This window comes from Lepidochelys olivacea (genome assembly GCF_965140295.1).
Source record: "Lepidochelys olivacea isolate rLepOli2 genome assembly, chromosome: 1".
NCBI classification, from domain to species: Eukaryota; Metazoa; Chordata; order Testudines; family Cheloniidae; genus Lepidochelys; species Lepidochelys olivacea.
In genome coordinates, this window is record NC_140411.1 from 180,427,571 (window position 1) to 180,445,550 (window position 17,980).

The following is a 17,980-nucleotide window of genomic DNA, read 5'->3' on the forward strand; positions in this document are numbered from 1 at the left end:
CAGTCTTTCCATTTACTTCAGGAGGCTTTTTCTCAGGCTCTGAGAAAGTCAAAGTAATTAAAGACTTTGAGAGGGAATTTAAGTTGGTGAAACACAACTAGAGAGGGTGCTAGAAGGAGGTAAGTTATGCCACTTAGATTCCTCTAAGACAGATGCATCTCTGAATTCAGCCTTTTATTTTAAGCTATATGAAGTTTGTTATTGAGTCAGCATGAGATAAGGAAGTGTCTTTGTTAGAAAGACATTGCCTGGTCAACAGCCGTAGGGACAGAATTTGAGTTGCCCATTAAGGATTACACTGTATTTGGAAAAGAAATACCCCTGGAAGAAGGAACTTTACTGAAGATATGAGATCCCAATTTTCTCCTTCTTATAGCCCTTGAGTCAGCACTATGTTCTGTGGCTACAAGATGGACTTTACTAAAGTATTCTGACAATTCTCTATATATCAAGTGTTCATTAATTGGGAAGAACGTCCTAAATACAGAACCACCAGCTTTTGTCATCATATTTTCACTTGCTCACTCAGCATACACTAAGAACCTTTTAAAACATAGCATGACCCACACTCATCCTTTCATCTCCTATGGCCTCATTTTTGGCAATGAGAGCTTTGAGGCTATTAGGGTGGAAAGTAATCCAAATCATGCTACAATTAACAAAATATTCACTCCATTGGCTGAGATCGGGAAAAAAATGCCTCTAATGTTCTTCCTTTGCATCAATATCTCTAGGTGAAAAAGCAGATTCCCCCCCCCTTGCAATATTTTTTTTAAAAAAGCATCTTAAACAGGTTTGTCATGCTTCTTACTAGAAGACGAAAACACCGTAAAATGATTTTCTTTCCAATAAAGAAAGAGAAAACAGTTTTAAATTTAAGTAGAGGACACGTTACATCCCTTACTCCAGCAATTGTCTTGGCAGAAAAAGATATTAAAGCATTTAGGACTGCTTTTATTAGATTTTTACTTCCCATGCATGATCATCTAACTTTTTTAAGGGGCATATAGAGGGCAGTAACACATATCTGAGGGCCATCAGGGCCTCTCTAATGGACTGCAGTATACACGTAATTAGTTAAATAAAGGAAAAGTAAGTACTGGGTGTCACATTCCAGGGTGCAATCCAGACCAGTGAAAGGGTGTGTCCCCTCTGCCCTACAACCTTGAGTGCCTCACAATGCTTTGTTGTTGTAGCTTTCAACTTGGGTTCCTCACAATCAGCCTGCCAGCCAGCAGGTCACACCATGAATGTCTGTGTGTGGCTACAGCCCTGGTCCAGCAACTTTGACCCAGCAGCCTGTTGGCAGCACAGCAGCCACACTCTGGCTTCCAACAGACTTGGTTACTACTTGAAGGATGACCCCATCACACTCCTACTCCCAATTTGCACCCCAAAACATGTGTTCTGCACTGTCGAGCCCTCTCCTGGAGAGTTCAGATATTTTAGGTCCATTGCTTCTGTAAGGCAAAAATATCCAACGTGTTGCTACTTTAACTGGAGTTACCAAGCCATTCACAACACTGGATTGGTTTTGATTAAAGAATAAAACACATTTATTTAACAACAAAGACATAACTTTTAAATGAGTACAAGTACAAGGTGCTAAAGTCAGAAATGGTTACAAGAGAAATAAAGATAAACCACTTTCTAATAGCTAAAACTTAACAGACTAGACTCGGTTCAAGATAAAATTCTCACCGCACACTCCCAGCAACAGGACTGACCAAATTTCAGGTCAGGATCTCTCCCAAAGTAAAATGGTAGCTTCCTTTGTTGTCTTAGGTGACAAAGAAAGAGGGAGAGATACATGGGCTGTTTTTGTTCCTCACCTTTATAGTCCAGTCAACCTCTGAAATGCATTTTCCTGAGTGTGAGCCCTAGATAATGTTGATTCCCACTGTGAGGTTGGAGTCACTGATTCTCATGGTGAAAGAGGTTCCAGGTTGCTGTTTGCTAAAATGTAGATCGATCTGTTACTGCCTCTCTTCTTTGCCAAAGAATGGCCACTTGACAGGATATTGCCCATTAACTTGGATGACACCTGACTAGCGGTGCCAGTTTGTCTTTTGGCTTTGAGAAACAGGTTTATCCAGTCCCCAGACTTGTCTGTTAATCCCATTTCAGTCATAATTTCAGTTTATGTTCATAACTTTACATATAATGTTGCTACATACATCTCACCATGATACTATTGGCTCAGTAAGTTAATAGTTTTCAAATGATACTTCACAAGACATATTTGTACAAAGATTATTACAGTCGTGTTTAGGATGTGAATGTAGGGTGCATTCAGTCGAGTACTGAATCGTTGGTAGGGCTCTACCAAATTCATGGCCATGAAAAACATGTCACAGACTGTGAAATCTGGTCTCAGAATTAAGAGTGGCAATACTGTGACCTTCCCAAAATAACATTGTGACACCCCTGCAACTCCCTTTTTGGGTCAGGACCCCCAGTTTGAGAAACGCTGGTCTCCCCCGTGAAATCTGATCTTTTGTTTGCTATTACCCAATACTATGCAGATTTCACAGGGGAGACCAGCTTCTTTATGGGTCAGGACCCCTACTATTACAACACCATGAAATTTAAGATTTAAATGGCTGAAATAATGACATTTACAATTTTTAAAATCCTATGACCTTGACATTGGCCAAAATGATCCGTGAATTTGGTAGGGCCCTAATAATTGATCTTCCTCCTCCAAAGAAAGAACAGGATTCTCCTTCTTATCTGGGTAGGATCAGTTCTGTAGGCTTTTGCCTCAAGTGCTGCAGCATATTGTAGGTGTCTACCTGGTTTTCTGGTTACATTAACAAGTCACTTTTATAACTGTAAGCAAAATTTTTTCTGAAGTTATAAAGGTCACACTAGTAATAGTACAACTAGCTGACATGACATATAACCGTGACCTACTTTATAGTCCTCTTCAAAGAGTATTCATCTGCAAAGCATAGCTTGGGCAATGGGCACTTTATTTACTCAGCTCAAGCTTTTAAAATGGCTACATTAAAAATTTTATATGTGGGGGGCTGTGATTTTAATTTATCACCCTTTCCTGCTATTTTCTCAGATATATTGTGTTCTGAATATTGTTGACAGAATTACAATGTTTAATGACAGGTTTCAGAGTAGCAGCCGTGTTAGTCTGTATTCGAAAAAAGAACAGGAGGACTTGTGGCACCTTAGAGACTAACCAATTTATTTGAGCATAAGCTTTCGTTTAATTATACCACTAGACTTTATTTATGCCCAAAGCTTTAAAAAAAAGTCATATTTTCCAAAGTTCTGATCTGAAACTGGATTTGACTTGCCTGTGTGAGAAACATATTTTATTTATCACGCACTGGCAAGCACCGTTCTGTCTCCTGAGAGATTAATATTGTAAGCAAGTTATGCAGGTGATTTAAATCCAGTTAAACTCACATAAAGGATGTTATTTGCATTGCCAATGGCATTCACTCTGATCACTCTATAGCTGTATAATTAGCTATTGGACATACTCAGGGGCCTGTCTGAGTGATACAAAATGCAGAAAACAACAAAAGAAAAAACTTGTTTTTTTTCCCTCATTCGCACTATGCAAAATGGAAATAACAGCTATTGTAATTTGAATGTCCTTGATAACTGTGCTCTGCACTTATGCAGTTATTTATTTTCCAGCAAGTTCTTAACAGTTGTGGAAAATATCCAATTCTGAGATGCTGCAATAGGCACTGACTTTCTAATGTGCCTCCCCAGGCCCCGCCACCACTCTACCCCTTCCCGAAGGCCTCACCCCCACCCTGCCTCTTCCTGCTCCCACACTGCGTCTGCCCCCACTTCTTCCTTGCCTCTCCCTGCCCCGCCCCATGCCACACCTTCTCTCCTCCCCCCAGCGCCTCCTGCCTGCTGCGGAACAGCTGATCCATGGCAGATGGGAGGCGCTGGGGGGAGGAGGAGGAGGAGGCACTGATTGGGGGAGCTGCCAGGGGCTGTTCTGCACCCACCTTTTTTTTTCATGGGTGCCCCGGGGCTGGTGTAAAAGAGCCCCGTTAAGTTTTTATCCCAGTTGGTGGGAGCCGCTGACCATCCCAACTTATCTACACTGGGTGGCTTATATTCAGTTTCAGTTTCTTAATCCTTGCAAAGGGGCCCCTGCCCATTGTGGGCCTTCTTATGGCTCTTCTGATAAGGGATCAAAAGGAAAATAGTGCACCTGGGAATAACTTCTTCCAGAGCCAACTCAAAGTGGAAAAGTTCAACAGTACCTTCTGTCTGAGTAGCAGTTTTCTACGAGTCCTTCTACCTGGATAGCTGAATCAGACTCACTCTGTTAGGCTTACCCTGGGAGTTCAATGCATTCCCTGTAGTGGTGGGCATTGTGATCTCCTGGATGGGAGTTTCTATTGCAGATTCAGGAGCTGCTCCAACTGTTTCCTGCTCAGGGTGATATCTCCCCCTGGCTGACTACAGTTTCCTCTCTAGCCCCATACACAGAATATTTCTGGTGCCTTCCTCATGAGTGTTGATTCTATACCATGTCAGGGCTGGTCTAGGTTGACATGGTCCTGCCTCAGCCCAGGGAACTGGACTTGATGACTTCTTGAGTTTCTTTTCAGCCCTACATTTTTCTGATTCTGTGAATCTTTGTCTGGGCAGCTCCTTGTACATGGTAGGTTGGCAATCTACTCCGTCTCTTAGCAGATTACTGATCCTGGTGCACTCGCCCTACTCTGTGGCATGGTGCAGAGGGGGAGGGCAGTGACCCCACTTCCCTGCCCCATTTTCTGATTCCCATTTCCCACAAACTGTCTGTACGCTACCCAGAGTGCAGGGAATGCAACTGTAACTTTGTGTGCCGATTGTGAAATTAGCAAGAATGGGATGTTTTTTGCTTGCCCCCTTTGACCTTGCATGGCTGCTCACAATGTAGCCATAGATTTAGTATTTCGTAGCCTGATATTGCATATTTGGAACTAGAGTAGATGCAGTTAAAATATTTGTTCTCTTTCTTAAGCTACTTTTTCTGTGGCAGCTGATTATGTAGTTTTGCTGCTCCTGTGGCATACAGTTTTTTATGTTTCATGCGGAATCTGTTGTGGCAGCCACTGACTTTCCTTCCTTGTTCTCAACTGTTGAGTGTATCTGTGCCCATTCTCATTAATCACAACATCATCAATTCATTTATATCTATACCTGTAATATTTTAATGTAGTCAACCCAACTTACTATATATCATTTTAAAATCTCTTTCAAGAACGACCCACGTTTCTCAGGAGACCAATTAACCAAGTGGTTCTGGAGGAAGAGGCAATAGAATTCCGATGTCAGGTCCAGGGGGATCCCCAGCCAACAGTCCGGTGGAAGAAAGATGATGTAGATTTGCCAAGAGGAAGGTAAGAGTAACCATTCTTGTTCTCATTGTCAGTCTCTCCTCTCTGGTTAACCCTGATTGCTTTGTTCTCTAGTGTAAAACCCTAGAAAGCAGATATAATAGGTAATCAGGTTTATTGCCTGTTGGTCAAATTACCCTATCAAATATGCTCCTGATCTGGTGAACTAAGGAAAACCAGTTGGGGTATGATCACCCATGGAAGAGGGTCTTGGGGAGAAGAGTGGTGGAGAGTTATTTTGTCAACATGGGCATTCACTCCACTTGAAGAACATATCTGATGAGCCCCCAGAAACAATAATAAGTACTTTAGAAAGCTGATATTCCAGAAAATAACTTACAGATGCTCTATAGGGGGCAAACAGACCAGAGTGCTTACATACCACTTGGAAACAGTAGTTGGAAGGCATAAAAATAAGGTAGGCTGGAAGGGTTTGCTGGCTCTTATCCAGTCTTACACAATGGTTTGAGGCTAGAAAGTAATTCTGTCTTTTCTGGAATATTTTGGAAAGAAAGAAACAAAATGCCAGAAGTAGAGAAAAGAAAGTTAAGAGGGCTCAGTCATTAGTAACAGATGTCCTGGCAGGAAGAAAGGCAGGAAGCCACTAACACAACAGACTTAGTTTAACTTGAAAAACATATTTCCCCAGTGAAAGTGGAAAATAAGGCAACACCTTGAGAAGGTAGTTATTAATAGAGAGGTGAATGTTTGTACAATAATTTCAAGTGCTAGAACTGTAGAGGACTGAGCAAATGATGAAGGAGAAAACTCCAGCTGTGAACACATTAAGGTTGTTCCCATTGAAATTAATTGCAAAGCTCTCATTGGTCTCACTGGGAGGAGAATCAGCAGGAGCAGTCGTATTCAACAACCAAACTTTTCTCCTTACCTGACCAAGCACAAACAAAAGCAGTGTTCATATTTCCAGCAATGGTAAAATGTTTGGTCGTGACATGTTGTTGTCGATATACAAGCAGAAATAACATTAAAGGGAGTTTGCATTCATCATCTAGCCCCTTGTTCATCTCCCACATAAACAATATACTGTGTCATACCCATTATATAGTCTTTGCTTGTACTTCTAGAAATGTTCTATATATAGACAGGTAAAGTGACATGAAAAATAGCACAGAAACATGTGCTGGTATTTCATTGTTGAGTGCCGAGTCAATAGAATAATACTCTCTCCTGAAAATGGACATTTGATTGTATTAAGCGGTTTGTTTTTTTCTGAAGTATCAGTAAATGAATGTCTGGGTTTTTTTTCTGCGGCTCGCTCCATTATGCCTCATATGAGCTTGCGTTTTGAAAAGATGTTGTGAAAGAACATGTTGTTTGACATGTGGTAAACTTTACTTATCCCCACCCTGACTTCCCCTTGGTAGACTGAAGGCCTCTTAACACCTTCCTTTGTTGACCAAAAGTGACTGTCAACAGGGACTCTGACCGTGCCTGCACTATGAGCCAGGAGTCTCGTTTCCCTGCTCGTGTATACACCCTTGCGGGAGCTCAGTGAGAGCTAGCGCGGGTAGAAATAGAAGTGTAGCTGTGGTGCTAGCACGGGCAATGGCAGCATGGCACGCTTGAGCTGTGCAGAGTAGAAGCGCTGCTGAAACGGATGGGGAAATACTCCGCGCAGCTAAGCTGCGCCTGCACTTCTGCTGCCCTTGCTACCGCAGCTACATTGCCACTTATGCTTGCACTAGCGGTCATCAAGTTACTGCGTGTATGTGCCTGTGAGCAGGGAAGTCACAACCTTAGCTCACAGAGTGGGGGTAGCCTTTGCAGGCCTCAGTTTTCCTGTGCTTCAATTTCTGGGCGCTTAACTTAAGGTAACTTAAAGGGTCCTGATTTTTAGAAAATGCTCAGCAACCACCATCTGAAAATCAGACCCCATTAAGATGTCTGAAATGGGGTACTCAAAAAAACCATACTGCAAAGGATCTACTACAAACATACCACTCTTTCTTCCTGGATGCGTACATATTAATCCAAAGATTTTGCTGCTCTCGGTTTGGAGGGTCTGACCAATCTATTGCTCCTTCATGATCTACTTTTGACTCATACCCCACCAGTAGAAAAATGCTGATCTTGTTGCTTTAACTGCTAAGTTTGATAAAGATTTCAGGCTAACAAAGAACTCCTATCTTCTGGATTTTTAAATATTTAATGTTTGGATTTTCTTTTTTCACCAAATAATAATAATAATAATAATTAAGGAGTTCTTTTAAAAATGTGTTAACTGGAATTTGTTTCTTCCTGTAATGTTCCTACTAGTGATGTATTGTGACATCAAAACTAATGTAATGATAATACATCTTGAATTTGGGTATACTGTAATACATTTGCATCTAATGTGATAAGACTGATATTTTAGGAACTGATCCTGCAAACACTGTTGCCAAATGTAGCATTTACTGTTGTGCACAGGTCCACTGAAGTCAGTTGTAGCAATTCATGGTGGCAACAATACTCTAAGTAATATTTGCAAGATTGGGTTTTTAATTCCTCCTACCACCCAAAAAAATTAATAAAATGACAAAAAACAGAACAGGACAAATAACCCTAAATTCATTACTCATGCTGAACTTACCATTTGAATAGGATGCATGTTTATAGCTATTAAAATATATCTTTACTTTCCCGTTTAAAATAAGGGGAGATTTTTGACAGAGCTTTTTTTCCAAATGCAGTAACAAATGTGTGTATATTTAGTGTGAGAACCACTGTCAGGGAAGCTTATTATTAGAATGTTTACATCAAACTTGGGATTTTGATGTGTGGGCAGATCAAGATGTCCTTTTGTTTTTGATTTTTGTTTCACTGTGTATACTTTCGTGCTTAGGGCATCTATTGTGTTCAGGTGTTTTTTAAAAATCATTGTTATTCCTATTATGTCAGTCTTGTAAGTAGAAATGCCAGATGCTGAACTGATGGTGGTTTGCAATTAAGTTTTATATTTCATTAGATCATGTTCATTGTTACTGCCTATATGCTCTTCTCTTTCTTTTCATATTTTAACATTTGTAAGATGCATTACCTTTAATTTCATATCCAAATATGATTTATTCTTAGTAAAAGTTTCATTTTAAAACATCCACAGGCCTTTCTTATATATATATACACACACAAAAATGGTTTTCATTGTTTACGTAAATGAAAGGGGGATGCACGCTAACATGCTGATCATAACCAGCTTTAGCCACCAGAGAATACTCCAGATGTTGTGTTTTTATAGTGCAGTTTAACATTGCATTAACAGGTTTTTGCAATTATAATTGGAAGGTACAGTGTTAGAATCTTCATCTTAGTCCTTAGAACATCACAAGCCGCTACAATGATACTGAGATTCATTCATTTTAAGACCACAAAGGGCCATTTGTGATCATGTAGTCTGACCTTCTACATAATGCCCAAGTCTTTTTCAGACTTACTACTTCCCAGGATAGATTCTTCCTCCTCCTATAAATGTGGCCTACGTTCTTAAATATATAACCTTACATTTAGCTTGTTGAAACAAATATTATTTGCTTGTGCCCCTCTTACCAAGCGATCCAGATTACTCTGTAACAGTGACCTCTCTTCTTCATTATTTACCAGTTCCACAATTTTTGCATCATCTGCAGACTTTATCAGTAATGAGTTTGTGTGTCCTTCCAGGTCATTTATAAAGATATTAAAGAGTACAGTGTCAAGAACCAATCTCTCTGTGACCCCATTAGAAACACACCTACTTGATGATGATCTCACATTTACAATTGCATTTTGAGACCTATCAGTAAACCAGTTTTTAGTCTATTTAATATGTGCCATGTTGATTTTGTATTATTCTATATTCTTTATCAAAAATTGTGATACCAAGTCAAATGCTTTTTAGACGTCTGAGTATATTATATTAAGGTTTTTTCGGCAATATATATTTTCCATAAACTCATGTTGGTAATGCAACGCTGACAGATCCCAGTCATTGGCAGGCAGGATTGAACCTGGGACCTTTGGAGCTAAATGCATGAGTCTCTACTGCATGTATTATAAGCCATATGGCTGTTAGCTAAGGCTGAAGAGCAGACTCATTAATCTCTGTCTCTAAGTCGTCTCGATGCCACCAGAGGGGATAGAACAGCACACCTAGGGGGGCGTGGGGGTTACATACTTCCCGTAGCTGAGGAAACACGTCCCAAGCTTTGGAGGCTTCCCAGTTGAAATCCTGGACAAGCCCCCACTTGTAACGCCAACAGATTCCCTGTCGTCGGTGGGCAGAATCGAATCTGGGGCCTCTGGAGCTTAGTGCGTGAGCCTCTATTGCATGAGCTAAAAGCCATATGGCCATTAGCTAAGGCTATAGAGCAGACTCATTAATCTCTGTCTCTAAGTGGTCTCAGTACCACGAGATGGCACAGAATACCACACCCAGGTGTGTATGTTACAGTAACATAATTAATGCCAATCTTTCCTTAACTCTTTTAGTTGAGTCCTTTGGTTTAGTTAGCTAGTATCAGTCATTCCATTATTTTTTTTTTCTGGGATCAATGTCACGCTGACAGGCAGACACTTGTCAGCAGTCTCATCAGGAAGGCTGAGGATTTGAAGGGTGTGAAAGTTGTTCTTTCTAGAGAGAGGACTAGAGCAACCCCACCCTCCCTGTCTCCCCTCCGCCCCATGATGACATAGCTTCATTGAAGTAAATAGATCTGTGATGATTTATACCTGCTGGGGATTTGGCCTCAGTTCTTTAGGTCAGGGCTGAGATACATTGATGAGGCATTTCAGGGAAGGCTTGATGTGGACAGAGCAGGAAAATGAGGACTGACACATGTATGGAATTAAGCAGCAGATTACACCTTTTATTAAACTTTACCACAGGGGAGGCTACCCACCTACCATGCATACTCTCCTATACCAGGCATTTAATTGGTTCCACTGCAGGAGTTACAGGGCTCCTTACCAAGTAACCCATAAAGCAGAGTAGGCTCTCCTCAGTCTACCCTCCAGAAGTCAGCTCTCTCTGAGTCTTAGCACCCTCCATTGGCCCCAGGGGGAACAGAGGGTGTAGCAGGGCCACAAGGTCTGACCCTATCACAGAAACCCAAGGCCCTTCACCAAAATCTGGGAACCATTCATTAGCCACTCTGGCAATTGGCCACAAGTTACAACAAATAAACAACTCCACCCCAGTACCTCAGTTACATACTAAGCACCTTCCTACTTAACTCACTGTGTCTTGTACGTGCTGTGAGGAAGGCAAAAAACTCCCTGGTCTTCTGCCAAATGGCCTATAGGAGAAAAAATTCCTTCCTGATCCCCTAAGCAGGTGATCAGCTAGATCTGCAGCATCTGTCTGGCCAGATTCCCATTCCTTGTTCGGGAGCGTAGGGTGGGCTGCTGGAACAGAGCCGAAGGAGGCTCCATATGGCCCCCATGCTGGATTAAATCCTGAAGCTGGGGAATGCTGGCCAATCAGCACCTTTCACTCCCCAGCTGGCCAATAAGTTCCAGAGACTCCCAGGGGGAGGTGCTACGTATTGTCCCTTGGCAAGTGTCTCCCTCCCTGGCTGCTTGGACTGTCTCCCTTCATCGCTGACCCCATCAGTTCCCTGTTTATGTGGGTGAGTGGCATTTCTACTACTCCTTTCTGTGCTTTACATGTTCACTGAATAAGCAGATTACTTTAGTTTCTACTTCTTTCACTCTAGTACATTTTAAGACTATTCAGCTTCCTTTAAGGATGAGGTAAAGGGAAAAGAAATCTATCATTCATATAAACAAAAGCTTAAAGTGATGTCTTCATCATACAAAGAGTACTTGGGACTCTCAAACCATTTTGAACTGTGTTTTATCTAGACAGCTGAATTTGGAGTAATCCGAAAGAACAGCATTTACTATATATATTTGTTCAGTGTGAGCAAAGATATTTGTCAAGCCATAGACAAAATGAATATCTAAAATATGGGCAAGAGACAGCATGACAGCTCTGTCAGTTGAAGTGAAGAGAAATGAATATTTTCTCTTTGATTGAATGGGAGATTTTTTTAAAGAGAAAATGAAGCTAACTTGCATCTTCTGAGCACCTCTATTATAAGCATTTTTCCTCTACATTTCAGCATGAAACCTTCAGAAAGTTTTCCCTTTGCATCCCTTATTACATAAATAAAACCCTCCTCTGAGCAGATGTTCCACCCATCTATTTGTATTACAGCTTAGAGTGTCAATTTCCTATTTCCACAGCTGATGACATTCTTTGTACAGCTGCCTAATGTTAGTGTATATTCTGTTTTTAAATAATATTCTCCTCTTGGCTTCATCCCAGGATTACAATGGCAGGATTATAAGAGGTGCCCACTAGGGTGACTAGTGTTAAAGGTTTATTAAGGTTTCCGTTAGAGATTTCAGCTTTCAAAAGTTTCTAGTTCAGTGATGCTAAAACATGAATTTTGTTATACAGAGTGTTAGGCCCTGATTTTGCAATGAGCACCTCATATGAAGCAGTTGTACAAAGTAATGTGCAGGATCAGGATATTAGCCTACAAGAATGTAAATATCTCTCTCTCTATCAATCTAAATTCTTCTTTAAAATTTCTGTTTATTGAGAAATCTAAGAGTAAGGAGAGCATAATCACGTATCATACTTAGGAGATAATACAGTCAAATTATATAGCTATTACTACACCAAACTTTGTGTTGCATAGTAATTGAAAAGCCCTTCAGCTCCTCAGAAACCTTACTATTATTGTTCACAAAAGGATCTTTATAATTAAAGCTATGTGTAGCTCAAGTTGCAGCTGGATTAATTTAAGAAAAGCAAGCAACTCATAACTTCAGAAGAAACTTTGAGTATTTTTAAGTTATATTAACAATAAAGTTGTAATCTAGTGTTTTTGTTCAGATTCCTATTTACAAAAATAAATGAATGATGTTATTTTTAAACTGAATTTAAGTAGAAATATGAAGTGTGGATTGGTGTTTTTTAGCAAGATTTTTCAAAATTGCATGCCTAAAGTAAGTTTTCTATGGTAGTGTCTGAGTGGTTTAGGAGTATAAATCCCAATTATGTCAATGACTGGTGCTTCTAAGTCAAGTAGGTATTTTTTAAAAAAATCTTACTCTTAAATCCTTTTGTAGGTGCCTAAATAATAGGCTGATTTCCAAAAGTTCTGAGAAATGAAAGATAACAAAGTACGTGGTCAGGGCACTATCCTGGGACTTCGGAGACCTGGGCACAAGTCCCTGTTCCACCACAGATTTCCTGTGTGAGCTCTGGCAAGTCACTTTAGATACCTTTGAAAATCTCATTAGACACCAACTTGCATCATTAGGTGCATAAATATCTTTTTAAAATTGGCCCTTACTGTCTCTCTATAATTCAGCTCCTCATCTGTAAAATAGAGATAATATCATGTGGAGGAGTTGTGAGGGTAAAGACAAAGACTGTGAGATCGTCAGCTACTGTTGTAATAGGGGGACATATAAGTATTTTAGATAGGTTTATTATTTTAAACTTTGAAGTAGGTACTACAAGGAAAATATGTAAAGGTTTTGGTGCCTGGTGCAGCTTTATTAACCACATAGTTACAGAACACTATATTTGTTTCCAAAGAAACTGGCCATCAATTAAGAAAGCTCTAAGAAGGGCTCCTTGGACACAGTTTATACACCCTAATATTGCTGCCTACAGCCACATTCCTCTTACGTTGTTTTGATTATATATTAACTGAATTATTCAGCATTTATACTCTTTTGTAGACCACAAACTACTCCCAACAGATTAGCAATTCCCTATATTACAAATTTTGGTACTAAACCAACAGGGAAAATAATGTGAACTCTGGGATGTGTAAAGCTTCATTCCAAAGGCTGTCCATTTTGAATCAATGACCCAAGACTGAAATGCATTGTGAGTCAAGGATAGAGGCACATGGTGTATATTTTATTTTAATTGCTCTAAAAATTCTACATCAATCCATAGCTACCACACTGCACTGAGGCTAGGGGAATAGGTAATCAAATATGACTCATGTCAAACTACTGAAGGTGAACAGGAAATTGTGGAGTCACTAACCTGATGCCCCTAGCTAAAATATTAGGTTCACTATTTCATGAATAAAGTTGGTTTGCCATATAAATGATACAGGTAGATAGGACAAAGATGATTTCAAAGCAACTGAAGGCAAAAGATTATTTAAAAGCAACTAAGTTAGGCAGAGGGACCAGGACATATTGGAATTTTTTTTTTTAAATAAAACCACACCGTTTTTCAGTGAGACAGTTGTCTCCTTGGTACATGCTTGATGTAAGTAGGACTTACTGAAGGGCAAATATACTCCAAAGAAATGGGGAATAACAGTTAAGATCTCTAACCAAATATGGCCTTACTCAAATCATGACTCTGCTCCTTCTAATTCTTAGAACAGGAAGGGGGAAATTGTTATTGTTTGAGATTCTTTGGTGGAGGGGTGACATTTGTTTGGCTTTCTATTTAACAAAAAATTGAATAGAGTTTGTGCAGTGTTTCGTGTCTTCACATTTCCTAGTAAAGTCTAAGAGAGCAGCTGCATAGCCTATAATTATGTAGCAAGTAATACAGGATTTTTTTTTCTGAGGAAGTGAAGAGATTTTCAATTACAAGTTAAAATTTATGACACGCTGTAATAACTGTTTAAACCTTTCACACAGAAGAAGATAGCAGTGCCAGCTCTTCATGAGGGTGAGACTTGCTCAGAGAATGTATTTTACAGTTGCCTTAAAAAATGTCTTAAGGAGCAATCACATGGGTTTTTGTTTGTTTGTTTGTTTCTTGTATTCTAGCACAGAACAGCTGGTTGAGCTCTGTAAAGACATCTTTAATAAAATTACAACCTGGACTTGTAAGTTGTATTTACAGACACTGTCTGAGTAGATGAGCATTGTACTAAGGAATGAAAAGTGGCAACTGCACCAGCAGAAAGAGTTATTTATTTTAGATGCCATCCACACAATGAGAGAAGGTAGACAGGGAAACCTTAAATTATACTTCAGAATTAAAGTGGTATGCAGTTTACACAAAGTGCATTGCTAAGTGTTATGAGATTGAGGGTTATTATATGAAACAGCAGAGAAAATCATGAAAAGCAGAGGTATGGTTTGTTATTTACTTAAAATTGACAATGTTCATTTTAGAAATTATTTTGGAAAAATACATGCATCATTTTCTGTTGTTAAAGGATAATCTCTTGTGCTTTTATGTTAAAAAAGGCATTATTCAAACCTCTGATTTTGTATTTAATTTGATTCATGGATTCATAGATACTAAGGTCAGAAGGGACCATTATGATCATCTAGTCTGACCTCTTGCACAACGCAGGCCACAGAATTTCACCCACCCACTCTTGCAAAAAACCTCTCATCTATGTCTGAGCTATTGAAGTCCTCAAATCGTGGTTTAAAGACTTCAAGGAACAGAGAATCCTCCAGCAAGTGACCCTTGCCCCATGCTACAGAGGAAGGTGAAAAACCTCCAGGTCCTCTTCCAATCTGCCCTGGAGGAAAATTCCTTCCTGACCCCAATATGGTGATCAGCTAAACCCTTGAGCACATGGGCAAGATTCATCAGCCAGATACTACAGAAAATTCTTTCCTGGGTAACTCAGATCCCACCCCATCTAATATCCCATCACAGGCCATTGGGCCTATTTACCATGAATATTTAATTACCAAAACCATGTTATCCCATCATACCATCTCCTCCATAAACTTATCGAGTTTAATCTTAAAGCCAGATAGATCTTTTGCCCCCACTGCTTCCCTTGGAAGGCTATTCCAAAACTTTACTCCTCTGATGGTTAGAAACCTTCATCTAATTTCAAGTCTAAACTTCCTGGTGGCCAGTTTATATCCATTTGTTCTTGTGTCCACATTGGTACTGAGCTTAAATAATTCCTCTCCCTCTCCGGTATTTATCCTTCTGATATATTTATAGAGAGCAATCATATCTCCCCTCAACCTTCTTTTGGTTAGGCTAAACAAGCCAAGCTCCCTGAGTCTCCTTTCACAAGACAAATTTTCCATTCCTCGGATCATCCTAGTAGCCCTTCTCTGTACCTGTTCCAGTTTGAATTCATCCTTCTTAAACATGGGAGACCAGAACTGCACACAGTATTCCAGGTGAGGTCTCACCAGTGCTTTGTATAATGGTACTAAAATTGATGAAGCAATTGTTGAAGTGAGAGCAATATCAGCACCAACTTCAGTCATAAGTGATAATTTAGACTTAATTAGAAGTTCTCTTTTTGTTCAGGTAAGAATTTGGCTACATTTTGGCCTCAACTATAAAACCCATGCAGCAGAGGTATCCATGACACATTTTTAAATCTAATATCTTTTTTAGTGCTTGCACATAATTTCATACACATTCTGTGGGCACAAATTCCACCAGTTAGATTTCTGATTTGCATGCAGTGTCAGGTAGAGAACTAGTTTCCAGGATTAGCACCTGTAATTTCTGTGGGCACAAAACTGCAGGTACAAGATTAGATTTTAAAAATCAGCCCTTTAGTGTCCACAATAGTAGGACTCAGAAAGAGTTTCAGATAAGACTTGTATCAGTTCTTTTAAATGAATAAAAGTCAGAAACTTTCATTTTTAAAAAGGATTTAGGTAGGGCCTGATCCCAAGCACTTATCTTTCCCTTTGACTCCAACATCTCTCAGGATCAGATTTTAAAAGCTGTTTCAGTAAGCAGGTAAGAAACTGTGTAATTGTGAATTCTATTGTACAAAAGAAGCACTACATAACAACATTTATATTTTGTGGATGGAACACTGAGGTATTTAACTGCAGCCTCCTCTAGATACAACCAAGGGGAAAATGACCTTTCAATGAAATATGAGTTAATAACACTACAGTGCTGAGTGCTTTGGTCGAGTTAATCTTAGTGCAGATTGTAACAAAATGTAGTCTAATGTGTACTGAAAATTAATTAGGGGAAAGACTGTTTTAATGGTGTGATGGATCTAATCTTTGGTTACATCAGCAAATTTCTATTGCAATTAATAACAATTAACCGTACTAAATAAAGGAATCAGGGGGGAAAGGTTTGTCATATTAACTGTAGCACTCACACTATATCACCTTACGTCCATTGTGTTTTCCATTCTCAGCATTTTGCTTCCTAAACTAACCATCAGGGAGAGACTGACTCCCTTTATGAGAAGCATAGGGGAGAAAACAGGATGTTCTTAATAGCTTGTCAAAGAGAGATAGTAAAAGAAAGAAATGTAATGTGCTATTTGTATACTTATGTGCAACTGGAGAGACTAGAGGCAGTGTCCAGAGGATGTTGTTGTCCAGAGTTAAATACAGCACATGGTTGGTATATGTTGGTCTATAATGTAACTTGTGGGTATTTCATACAACCTAACAGATCAAAAGTAGAGAGGTCCCAGACCTGCAGTGCAAACATGTTTATTTGCTGCTATCCTAAAACAAGTCAAGTCATTTAAAACTGGGGGAGCAAGGGATGTCTTATATATAATTCTTAACAAGTATCAAAGTGGTACCCCACTCACCATGATTCTCTCCTGTTGGCCCTTCCCCTTCACCTGAGGATTGATTCCCCCTCTCCTTTGTATTTAAGAGTCAAAAACCCTCCAGAGAGGTGAGAAATGGAGTTGATACCTCTCAGAGGTGGTATTATTTCAAACTGTCTGTTTGCAGATTCATGAAGAAAATCCTGCATTGATGTGATTCAAGTCTGAAAGAATTTATTTACAACCATGTGGCTACAGACTTAAAGTGATCCTGTCAACCGTCAATTTAGTCCAAAGATGCTTTAATTTTGTCACATGGACAACTGGTGTTCTGTGGAGCACTTCCTGCTTCCCCACTGAAAGCTGCTTGGTCACAGATGGTTTTTGGTTTTTCCACTTTTTAATCCTTTTAAAAATCATGAATTCTTAAATTCTGTTGAAATTGATAATGTTCTGGAACAGCATTCCAGCCCAGTGCTATTCCCTTCAAGCATTGATTCTTCCTTTATAATTGTTCTGGTTTTTATTGGATATTAAATAAATGCTGTTGAAAACACAGTGATGTAGAATTGCATTCAAATTAAAAATTCTTAATATGACCTGTTCCAGTCTATTACCCTAACTAATATTGGGAAATTTTGGCTATACCAAACTAAAAAGCTTGGTAATTGGATTGTTTGTAACATTTACTTCTAACATTCAGAAATGTTGAGCAGGTTCTCAGAGTTCATGCTAAGGAAGCCTGCCTTTATGACATTTACTGCCCACTTTCAAGGACATGAAGTAATTTGGGTTTCTGATAAATAATTACACTGCTGGGGTTGACTAATAAGACCATATATATATATATTTTTTATTTTGTGTGGGGAAACAATTGCATGGAAACTCTTTCAGAAGAGAAAGAGAAATAAGATGAAAAGGAGTACTTGTGGCACCTTAGAGAATAACAAATTTATTTGAGCATAAGCTTTTGTGAGCTACAGCTCACTTCATCGGATGCATTCAGTGGAAAATACAGTGGGGAGATTTATATACATAGAGAACATGAAACAATGAGTGTTACGATACACTCTGTAACAAGAGTGATCAGGTAAAGCGAGCTAT

General features: G+C 39.4%; 1 protein-coding gene across 19 annotated transcripts in view; it reads left to right on the forward strand.

Moving 5' to 3' along the window:
* ROBO2 (roundabout guidance receptor 2) overlaps nt 1-17,980 on the forward strand; it is a 644,167-nt gene that overhangs the window by 445,459 nt on the left and 180,728 nt on the right. For all 19 annotated transcript variants that reach the window (XM_084645672.1, XM_084645685.1, XM_084645684.1 and 16 more), the window contains exon 5: nt 5,240-5,378. In XM_084645672.1, the coding sequence (XP_084501798.1) occupies nt 5,240-5,378 (139 nt within the window). The remainder of the gene's footprint in view (nt 1-5,239; nt 5,379-17,980) is intronic.